We start from the raw sequence: 12,066 nt of genomic DNA, 5'->3' as shown, positions 1-12,066 counted from the left end.
TTATTCTTTTAATATTGCTGATTATGGCTTACAGCTTAAGAAAACTCAAATATCCTATCTCTAAATATTAGAATATCATGAAAAAGTATACTAGTAGGGTATTAAACAAATCACTTGAATTGTCTAATTAACTCAAACACCTGCAAGGGTTTCCTGAGCCTTGACAAACACTCAGCTGTTATAAATCTTTTTTTTAACTTGGTCTGAGGAAATATTAAAATTTTATGAGATAGGATTTTAGAGTTTTCTTAAGCTGTAAAAAATAATCAGCAATATTAAAAGAATAAAAGGCTTGCAATATTTCAGTTGATTTGTAATGAATCCAGAATGCATGACATTTTTGTTTTTTTAATTGCATTACAGAAAATAAAGAACTTTATCACAATATTCTAATTTTCTGAGACAGTCCTGTATGTATGTGTATATATATATATATATATATATATTTATGTATATATATATAAATATATATACATACATATATATGTGTCTATATGTGTGTTTATATATGTATATATGTATATATTTATATGTATAATTATATATGAATATTTATATATATATGTGAATATGTGTGTGTATATATACACATATATATATATGTGTATATATACATATGTGTATGTTCCATAGCCGTGGTCTCTGCTCTTTAATTTCTCCGTAACACTCGACTCCGTCTGCTTTGCATATTTCTGCTCACGAACGTAATCTACTTTGTTTTGGGAAAAAATAAATAATTTGCGGTGCATTTGGTTTTCTGCACGTACTTACACGTGTGTGTGTGTGTTTCTTTTCTTCTGTGTGTGTGTGTGTGTGTCACAGCTACCTCATGAAACACACGCGTGTGCAGAGAACCGCGCCGCTGTCCGTGTGTCGTATTCACGCGTCTTCCCCTCTCTCCCGTTCCCTCCGCACACACACACACACGCTTGTTGCCGTGGTTACAGGGCGGCGCTGGCCTCGGCGCACCAGGCCCAGCCCCTCCCCCGGACCCTCAGTGTTCTGGAGAGCACGCCCCAGGTGAGGGGCATGCACACCATCATCAGGTAGGAAGGAAGACAACCGCCGCCACGCCTCATCGACCAGATAAATGCATCTCACCCCCTCTCTCCCCCCATCTCACCCCCTCTCTCTCCCCCCCACACACACACACAATCTCCACATGTAGGAACAAGGAAACGAGCCGCGACGAGTTCATCTTCTACTCCAAGAGGTTGATGCGCCTGTTGATCGAGCGAGCGCTGTCCTTCCTCCCATCGCAGGTACACGACGACCAGCTCCCAACCATTGGAGGCCTAGTAGATATACAGGACTGTCTCAGAAAATTAGAATATTGTGATAAAGTTCTTTATTTTCTGTAATGCAATTAAAAAAACAAAAATGTCATGCATTCTGGATTCATTACAAATCAACTGAAATATTGCAAGCCTTTTATTCTTTTAATATTGCTGATTATGGCTTACAGCTTAAGAAAACTCTAAAATCCTATCTCATAAAATTTTAATATTTCCTCAGACCAAATAAAAAAAAAGATTTATAACAGCTGAGTGTTTGTCAAGGCTCAGGAAACCCTTGCAGGTCTTTCGAGTTAATTAGACAATTCAAGTGATTTGTTTAATACCCTACTAGTATACTTTTTCATGATATTCTAATATTTAGAGATAGGATATTTAAGTTTTCTTAAGCTGTAAGCCATAATCAGCAATATTAAAAGAATAAAAGGCTTGCAATATTTCAGTTGATTTGTAATGAATCCAGAATGCATGACATTTTTGTTTTTTTAATTGCATTACAGAAAATAAAGAACTTCATCACAATATTCTAATTTTCTGAGACAGTCCTGTATATATATACACATATATATATATATATATATGTATTTATTTATATGTATATGTATTTATATATATATTTTTTAATGTATATATTCATGTGTATATCTATCTATATATATATATATGTGTGTGTATGTATAAATATGTATGTATATATTTATATATGTGTCTTTATATATATAAATACATATATATATATAGATATGTGTGTATATATATGTGTGTATTTATATATATGTATATATATTAATAAATACATATAAAAATAAATATATATATATACATATATGTATATGGCTGCAGCATGAAACTTATCGTGTCACCACAGTGGAAAGTTTCCACACACACACACACACAAACACACACATGAATGAATTCTTATGCTGTTGTGATGCTTCATGTTCCCCCAGCTCCACGTCGTCCAGACCCCCCAGGGGGAGGATTATGATGGGAGGGCGTTCCACGGGAAGAGGGTGAGTGAGCTCTGACCACGTCACGGGTTCACCGCTCCACCGACAACACATGTAATTAACCTGTTGTTGTTGTTGTTGTTTCCCCCTTCAGATCACAGGCGTGTCCATCTTGCGAGCCGGGGAGACCATGGAGCCGGCTCTTAGGGCCGTGTGCAAAGACGTCCGCATCGGCAAGATCCTCATCCAGACCAACCAGGACACCGGAGAACCTGAGGTGCATTAATATTTCAATACATTTCATATATAACATCACGAGGAGTTTGAGGTAAACCACTTCCTGTCTCTCTCTCTCTCTCTCTCTCCCCCTCTCTCCCTCCCTCTCTCCTTCCCTCTCTCTTAGCTTCACTACCTGCGTCTCCCGAAGGAAATCGGTGAAGACCACGTGATCCTGATGGACTGCACGGTGTCCACCGGGGCGGCCGCCATGATGGCCGTTCGAGTCCTGCTGGTGGGTTGTGTGCGCCCCCCCCCCCCCCCCCCCCACACACACACATACACACACTCTGTCGCCCGTATTTATGTGTGTGTGTGTGTGGTCTTCAGGACCACGACGTGCAGGAGGACAAGATCCTGCTGGTGTCCCTGCTCATGGCGGAGATGGGCGTCCACTCGGTGGCCTACGCATTCCCACAGGTCAAGATTATCACCACGGCCGTGGACAAGAAGGTCAACGACCTCTTTCACATCATCCCCGGCATCGGTGAGTCGAGAAAAAGAAAAAACGACACAGCCTTTCCAGAAGCTCGTGTTCAAGGCGTCTGTCCATTATATTTATAATCCGTGATCAATAAATGTTTTTTAATGAGACATTTCTAGATGCTTTTTTTGTGTAAATATATTTTAATATATAAATATTTGTTATTATATTGTAATATATATATATATACATCTATAATATGTATATATATATATATATCAATACATTTTATTAAATGAGACTTTTTTTGTGTATACGTATTTTAATATATGTATATATATTTGTATTATATTTTAATATACATATATATAGATATAAATCTATATTATATATACATATATTTCTTTAAAAAAAATTATATATATTTTTTCAAATAGATATAAATATATAAATGCAGGTGTGTGTATATATATATTCTTTTTTAAAAATGTAATTATATATCAATATATTTTTAATTATGTGTGTATATACGTATTTATCTGAATCCCATAATATATAAATGCAGTTGTATATATATATATTTTAATTTTTTTATTTTCTATATTATATATATATATATATATATATATATATAGACAATTTAAAAGTCTATAGAACAATATAGAAAAAACAACCAATATATTATTTGTCTGGGAACTTTTCCAGTATTCATATCTCCCAGTTAAACTTGCTTAGTAATAAATGAATAAAAAAAGAAGACATTATTAAATACTTTTCACAATACGTAACTTTTCTAAAGTCCTTTGTTTATCTCCGCTCGTCGTTCGTGTTTTAGTTTGTTTACCTCCGAACTGAAATTGTGTTTTTATCCTCGTGTGTCGTAGGAAACTTCGGGGATCGATACTTTGGAACGGACGCGCCGCCCGACTGGAGCGACGAGGAGACGGACGAGCCCAGCTACTGACCGCTGCTCGCCGGCGCCCCCCGCAGGACGCTCGCGAGAACGCGGCCGGACAGAACTCTGTGCACCTGGTTGAAAGAAGAAAAACGTATTATTTTAAAACGTGGAAAGTTGATGAAGTGTGAAAAGTTAGTAGTTTTTTTTACATGTGCAGATGTTTTTATTTCACCGCCTTACGCCGGGGCAACGCCGCCGCCGCTGTGGACGACTCAATGAATGTGAATTTTCTCGCGCCGCAAAAGAAGAAAAGACGTCGGAGCTTTTTTCCCGTTATTTAAAATTTTATTTATTTGTTTATTCTAAACCTTCCTCACAACTCTTCTCAAAGGCAAATAACCTGAACAGGAGCTCGTGTTGCTCAACCTCGGCGCCGCCGGCGCTTCCTGGAGGACCGTCCAATCAGAAAGATCTGTGGGTGTATCCGTCTTTCTCTCTTTTTGATCTCTTCTCTTTTTTTTTGCGCTCTGGTTCACTCCCTCTCTCTCTCTCTCTCTCTCTCTCTGGATGCTGACCTTACCAGTTGAAACGGGTGATGGAAACTGTTTATATTTTAAAACATGCAGATAAGAGTATTCACTTGTGGTGTGAATTTATGCAGCATGTTCGACATTTGCATATATATAATATATACATCAATAAATATTTATATATCAATATTTATACACATGTTTATATATATACATATGTTCATTTATACATTTATTTATATATTATATATAAATAAATATATTTATACGTATTTATAAATACAGTTATATATGTAAATATATTTATTTAAATACATATATATATATATTTACATATATTTATATATATGTCAATATATTTATTTATATACATATATATTTATATATATGTAAATATATTTATTTATATACATATATATATATATAGGCATTGAACAAACATGGAATAAGTGTTTGTTTCAGTCTCACTCGTCCTTATTAAATCCTCTTTAATGCATTAGATTGTTGTTGTTGTTTTTGTTAAAGGGCTTTTGAGTCGAGGATTTATAGGAACTCGGAGCATCCAGATGTCAGAAAGTTTTCTCAAAGATAATATTGATACTCAGTATCAGTCGGAGCCTCTTTATTGTTGTCTTGTTCTGCTGAAGCAACGTTTACTGACTCGTTTTGTGTCTCCAGAGAGCTTCAATTCACATCGATGCAGTTTTATTAAGAGGTGTTCTCTTTACCAAGTTTAACTATACCTACTGGATAATGTGTCAAGAAAATCTAGATACATATGATCTATATATATATATACATTTATATATATATTTATCTAAATAATCATATATGTATATATATATACATATATTTATTTATTTACAGATATTTATTTATATAAATAACTAAATATTAATAGATAAAATAATATATATAATATATAATTATTTATTATAATAATACATACAATTTCTATAGCGCTTTTCATAGTACTCAAAGACGCTATACATATATAAAAATATTTATACATACATGTATTTATTTATATATCTATATAAATAACAATATTAATATTTATACATATAAATATATATTAATGTATTTACTTGTTAAATAAAGGTTCAGTCAAGCTTTTAAATGTCTCGCGTGTATTATTTCCTTTCCTTTAAATGTTAAATGGGAGAGGTCATAAGTCATATCAGAGGTCAAAGGTCACATCTGAGGTTATATCTGTGTTTCTGTGTCTGTCGTGTTTCGGTCCTAACAGGAAGGATGTCGTGGTTGTCCTCTCCTCTTTTTATAACCTTGATCCCTCCATCACTTTCCTTAATTATCAGGCTGACGGCTGTCGAGGCCGCGGTGACGCTTGATTGACAGGTGAGTCTTGATTGACAGGTGAGGCTTGATTGACAGGTGAGTCTTGATCGACAGGTGAGGCTTGATTGACAGGTGAGTCTTGATCGACAGGTGACGCTTGATTGACAGGTGACGCTTGATCGACAGGTGAGGCTTGATTGACAGGTGAGTCTTGATCGACAGGTGACGCTTGACGAGGCCGACAGACAATTACCGGCCGGAGGCCGATGAGGCCGATCTTGACCCGCAAGAGGCGTCTTTTTATTGTGTGTGTGTGTCCTCCTCCTCCTCCAGCTCCTCCTCCTCCTCCAGCTCCTCCTCCTCCAGCTCCAGCTCCTCCTACGCCCGCCAGACACCGCCCGATCTCGAAGTCGGCGAGTTCGTCGGCCATCTCGGAGCGGATGCTGATGTACAGCGCCGCCTTGATGAAGCCGTGGCACGCCTGCACGGTGTCCGTCATTTCTTATTTTGAGAGCAACTTTTTTTTAATTTAGTGAGTAAATGTTTTTTGTTAGAAAATATTTGAATTTTGATAACAAATATTTGATTTTTTTGAGCAAATATTTTTATTTTGAGAGCAAATGTTTTTTTTAAATTTTGAGGGCATTTTTAATTTTATTTTGAGAGTAAATTTTAATTGTCAGAAAATGTTTTTATTTTAAGAGCGAAAAACTATTTTCTTTATTTAAAGAGTAAATGTTTTGTTGTTAGAAAAGAAAAAAAAATGGAGCAAATTTTTAGATTTTGTTAGCAAATAGTTGTTGTTTTTTAGAGCAAATGTTTTGTTTTTTTTGAAAATATTTTTATTTTGCGAGCAAATATTTTTTTTTAGACCAAATGTTTGTTTGTTTTTAGCAATTTTTTTTGTATCCGTTAGCATTTTTTTTTTCATTTTGTGAGCAAATTTTTTCTTTAGAGAGTAAATGTTTTGGGTTTTTAAAAAATATTTTTATTTTGCGAGCAATTTGTTTTATTTTGTTAGCAAATATTTTTATTTGAGAGCAAATGTTTTATTTTATTTAGAAAATATTTTTATTTTGCGAGCAGATGATTTCATTTTGAGAGCAAATTTTTACATTATTAGACCATTTTTTTGTTTTTTTAGAGCAATTTTGTAAAAATGTGTTAGCAAATATTGTTTTCATTTTGTGAGCAAATGTTTTTTTATTGAGAGGCCTTTCTTTTCTTTCTTTTCTTCACTTCTCTGTATCTTTGTCATCCTCCAGGTCGCTCGTCTCTTTACTTCTGATCCTCTTCACAGGGATGAGGGTCAGACCCCCCCCCCCCCCCCCCAAGTCTGCATCAACAACTGGACCTCGAGGAGTCTGCAGTGTGGGTAAGAAGTACTCATGGAGGGGGGGGGGGGGGAGTCATTAGATTAAAACTTTAGTTTTTATTGAATTGAGAAGTAATTGTTTTTAAATGTGTCCTAAACATAACGACAGGCACTTTTAATTTTTTATAAAGAGATTTAATTTTCTTACTTTTTAAAGGACAAAATTAAATGATAATAATAAAAAATAAAATCACTTTAGCGACTTTTCTTGTTTCTCTTTTCCCGCCAAAAATCCAAGGAATATTTTAGTTTGTAGTTTAATGTTTTTAAATAATAACTTTAAGTTTCTTAAACTTACATTTCATTTTATTTGATCCCCTTTGTTCGTTTCCGTCCGAGGAGACGCGTCCGGGCGCCGAAGTTCACGGAGACGCCTGAACGCCACGCCAAGCGGAGCGGTCATCCTCGAGGACGTTGCACTGAGGCTCAACCTCTGGCCCGGCAGCCCGAGAGGAGCTGCCTCGCCTCGTCACGCGGCGAGGGATTGATGGACAGAACCTATTGATCGGGTATTTACTGTCAATAAGTCACGGCACTCATCAACAGTAGAATCTGGGTTGCGTTTGATGAACCGTAGAAATGGACATGAAACACAAAGGAAGACGACTTCTTTAACAATGGATTTGAGTTTTTCTTTGTTTTTAATTATTATTGTTTTGTTTGGTCAGATTTAAACACGAGTATCGGATTAATTTAGTTTTGGTAAAATATATATATATTATATATATTTTGTAATTTAAAAAAATGTTTTTTATTATTTATTCATCCAGAGAGAAGCCTATTTTTTTCAACACTATTTTCTGTTTTCTGTTTTATTTCACTACGGAGTCCTTCTCCTCTTGTTCTTCTTCTTCTTCCTCCTTTTTCTTAACTTCTTCTTCTTTTTCTTCTTCTTCATCTCCTCCTTTTCTTCTTCTTCTTCTTCTTCTTCTTCTTCTTCTTCTTCTTCTTCTTCTTCTTCTTCTTCTTCTTCTTCTATATAAATCAATTTAATTCATGCATATTTAATCGGTTTTACGGTCAGTTACACGTTTCCGGTTCCGGTCTGATGACGCACGGAATTGAACATCAGCTCAAAGAGAAGTTCATGTGATCAAACGGTTGTAATGTTTCCTCCTCGTGGCCAGCAGAGGGCGCCGTGCGCACACTGACCAGAGAGTATGTGTGGTTGTGTTGGTGGTTGTGTTTGTGTGTGTGTGTGTGTGTCTGTCTGTGTGTGTGTGTGGTTGTGTTTGTGTGTGTCTCTGTGTGTGTGGTTGTATTTATGTGGTTGTGTGTATGTGTGTCTCTGTGTGTGTGGTTGTATTTGTTTGTGTGTGTGTGGTTGTATGTGTGTGTGTGTTTGTGTGTGTGTGGTTGTGTGTGTGTGGTTGTATTTGTGTGTGTGTTTGTGTGTGGTTGTATTTGTATGTGTGTGTGTGTGTGGTTGTATTTGTGTGTGTGTGTGTGGTTGTATTTGTGTGTGTGTGTGTGTGGTTGTATTTGTTTGTGTGTGTGTGGTTGTATTTGTGTGACCCCTGGTGACCTTTTGCTTTCACTGAGGAGGGTCAAGGGTCAGATTGGGATCCAGCTCTCTGTGGAGAGATTAAACCCTCCGGTCACCACGGTAACGTGACATGCAACATGGACAGGGGTGTGGGTGTGGGGGGGAAGGGGGAAGGGGGGGGGGGTCACATGGTGAACACTGACTCTCTTTTATCTAATGGGTAAAGAAGGCCACGTGTTTCATTTTTGATCTTTTACTCCATTTGTCTCAAATAATAATATACTTGTGTGTGTGTGTGTGTGTGTGTGTGTGTGTGTGTGTGTGTGTGTGTAAGTGTGTGTACGTGTGTGTACGTGTGTTCTTCGAGTGGCCACTAGAGGCTCGGTGGCCACAGAACCCAATGGTTCAAAACAACCACCTGTACAGCCGAGATAAACGTGTTTACAGTCCGGTTCAAGCGGAAGTTTTTGTCTCTAAATATTCATGACCAACGCATTAATTCATTTATTTTTATATCACTCTTTATCTTTAGTTATACTGATGCCAAAAGGTAAGCACAGTTAGGGGCGTGGTTTGTTTTAACTGCTGCTGATTGGCTAATCTCACCCTTCATATTTACAGTTTAAATTATGCCAACAATTTATGGTGTAAACTCGTTCTATGTATTATAATATATATATATAAATAATATATATATATTATATATATGTGTGTAATTATAAACAATATTAACGGTAATTCAAAAAGAAGGTAAATACACTATTAAAATATAAAATTTAATAGAATTAGTCAAACTAATTTTGTGTAAAATAATTAAAAAAATATATATATACATTTGGAAAAGATGAAGTGGTTGTTAGTGGGAGGTTCAGGTGATTTTATAGTTATTTTGTTATTTTAGGGTAAAAACAATACATTTATTTTGGAGAACATGTATTTAGACATGTTGATGTTCAATGTCACGCGGGTGAAAAGTTAGTTAAAAAAACAAGAAATCTTGATTGGAAATAATTTTCGGGGATTTATTAGAGCATTTAATTTGGTATTAATATTAATATTGGCCACATTGTGTCATCATTCGGCGTGAGTAAAGAAATTATGATTAATAACATTTAAAATAAAGGAAATAGAGACGATATGAAGAATAAATCATAGATAAATACATCACCGGCATACAGGGAGGTGAACACCTATTCTAATTATTAAGCTGTAACTTTAAAGAGAGTTGTGTGATCATTGTGTGTGTGTGTGTGTGTGTGTGTGTGTGTGTGTGTGTTGAAAAGGCGTGGTGGGAGCTGAGGTCAGGCAGCTCCAGCCCCAAGGAGAGCGCCGCCGCCACGGCCTTGGAGCCACGTGGGGGGGGGGGGGGGGGTTCACTTCCCTTTTCCCTGCCCCGCGGCTTCCTGTGAAAGCTAACCACACCCTCCCCCCCCGGCCTCCACCCCCATCCCTAACGACACCACCACACATCAGGCCCTAGAAACACTCTGCTCCCCCTCTTCTCCTTCATTCCCCTCGGCCAATCGGCAGGAAGCACCAACAATAGTCCTCTTCCCCTCGTATATTATAATATTATATAATCCTCTCGCTGCCCTTGACAACCATCCATTATATACATATATATATATATATAGTTATATATATATATATTCAATTCAATTCAATTCAGTTTATTTGTATAGCCCAATTTCACAAATCACAAATTTGTCTCGGAGTGCTTTACAATCTGTACACATAGACATCCCTGACCTTTGACCTTTGACCTCACATCGGATCAGGAACAACTCCCAAATAACCCTTCAGGGGGAAAAAGGGAAGAAACCTTCAGGAGAGAACAGAGGAGGATCCCTCTCCAGGATGGACAGAACAATAGATGTCATGTGACCAGAAGCACAGATTTAGAGTTGAAATACATTCAATGAATATGACAGTGTATATATATTGTAGAATATTGTATATATGTATATATATATATATATATATCTATATATATATATTGTAGAATATTGTATCTATGTTTATATCTATATCTATTTATATATATATTGTAGAATATTGTATATATATATTAGGGCTGTGAAACGATTACAATTTTTAATCGGATTAATCACAGGTTTTTGTGGATTAATCATGATTAATCACATATTACCGATATTCTCGGTATATTTTGTGAGAACATAGAGATTTATGACAAAAGACGGATATATACATTTATACATTCTTCTATACAATGGTGCTGCAACTCAGCAGTTATTTAGCAGTTTTCTTCCATATGGAACATTAATACATCTTCATCCTAAACAGAATGTTTAACCCTCCTGTTGCCTTTCGGGTCAATTTGACCCCATTCAATGTTTAATGTCGGTGTTCTTTGGGGTCAATTTGACCCCAGGCTGTTTTTCACTGTGTCAAACATATCAGAAATATCAACTTTTTTATTTATTTAAAGGGCTATTTAGGTAGTCAACAAACAAACATAAAGTACCTCACACTTAAACTTGGGAAGCAATATTAATTCTAATAATTTTCTGGAGGTTTTAATTGCTGGGTTCAAATTGCCCCCGAGGGTAAAATATGTTGGTAAATGTAAAGGTAACAGGAGGGTTAAATAGAGCATTTTTCTCTTGTTTGTCAACCATTAACTCCACCATGATACAATCTAAAGGTGGACAGATTGACAAGATACTTTTTTTTTGCTCGATCCCGATGCGCGCGCACGGAGCTCTGTGGCGCGCCAGACGGAGATCGATAAGTGTTAACGCAACGCGTAGAGACAGAAATGACATGCTGCTGTGGAGATACGATCAACAACAGACGTTTAGTTTAATAAAAGAACAAAGACGTGCTCTAGAGAACATGTCAGGGGCGGGCCAATCTCTTTAATGTCATGCGATCTACCGACACTACGCCGCGATCGACTGGCAGGTCGCGATCGACGTGTTGAGACCCTGATCTACAGGAAGTAGAAGTCGTAACAAGGTTTCCGGAGGTGAACCTGCGGAAGGATCATTACCGATGAACAGACCGTCTGCATGAGAGCGGACAGAGTTCAGATTGAAGTGGTGGATTGGAAGCTCATTTTGCAAGTGACTTTTTTTTCGTCCCGACGACCAACAACAGACGGATTGGAAGCTCATTCTGCGCATGCGTTAAATGCGTTAAAAAAAAAAAACTAGTTAAACCTGTAATTGAATTAACTGAGTTAACGCGTTATTTTTCACAGCACTAATATATATATGTAAATATATATATATCTATATATATCTATATATATATACATAGAAAGATATATATGTGTATATATATATATATATATAAATGTTCTATAGAAGTCTATGCTTCATGTGTTAAAGCTGCATTCTCTCTCCTGGCCACCAGGGGGCTCCTCTGGTTGTATAGAAGTCTATGCTTCATGTGTTAAAGCTGCATTCTCTCTCCTGGCCACCAGGGGGCTCCTCTGGTTGTATAGAAGTCTATGCTTCATGTGTTGAAGCTGCATTCTCTCTTGACCACCAGGGGGCTCCTCTGGTTGT

General features: G+C 36.6%; 1 protein-coding gene across 7 annotated transcripts in view; it reads left to right on the top strand.

Moving 5' to 3' along the window:
• Nucleotides 1-4,872, top strand: part of uckl1b (uridine-cytidine kinase 1-like 1b) — a 28,437-nt gene extending 23,565 nt beyond the window's left edge. For 4 of the 7 annotated variants that reach the window (XM_056422541.1, XM_056422542.1, XM_056422540.1 and 1 more), the window contains 7 exons: nucleotides 948-1,046; nucleotides 1,169-1,262; nucleotides 2,246-2,308; nucleotides 2,400-2,522; nucleotides 2,649-2,756; nucleotides 2,852-3,008; nucleotides 3,830-4,872. In XM_056422541.1, coding sequence (XP_056278516.1) covers nucleotides 948-1,046; nucleotides 1,169-1,262; nucleotides 2,246-2,308; nucleotides 2,400-2,522; nucleotides 2,649-2,756; nucleotides 2,852-3,008; nucleotides 3,830-3,909 — 724 coding nt within the window. In that variant the 3' untranslated portion in view covers nucleotides 3,910-4,872. Of the gene's footprint in view, nucleotides 1-822; nucleotides 1,047-1,168; nucleotides 1,263-2,245; nucleotides 2,309-2,399; nucleotides 2,523-2,648; nucleotides 2,757-2,851; nucleotides 3,009-3,829 lie in introns of all 7 variants that reach the window. The other 3 variants (XM_056422538.1, XM_056422539.1, XM_056422544.1) reach the window with 1 other exon arrangement.
• The last annotated feature ends 7,194 nt before the right edge of the window (nucleotides 4,873-12,066 follow it).

The sequence above is a fragment of the Pseudoliparis swirei genome, chromosome 9 (genome assembly GCF_029220125.1).
Source record: "Pseudoliparis swirei isolate HS2019 ecotype Mariana Trench chromosome 9, NWPU_hadal_v1, whole genome shotgun sequence".
NCBI classification, from domain to species: domain Eukaryota; kingdom Metazoa; phylum Chordata; class Actinopteri; order Perciformes; family Liparidae; genus Pseudoliparis; species Pseudoliparis swirei.
The sequence above is the reverse complement of the archived record's forward strand: the minus strand, read 5'-3'. Positions and strand labels throughout refer to the sequence as shown.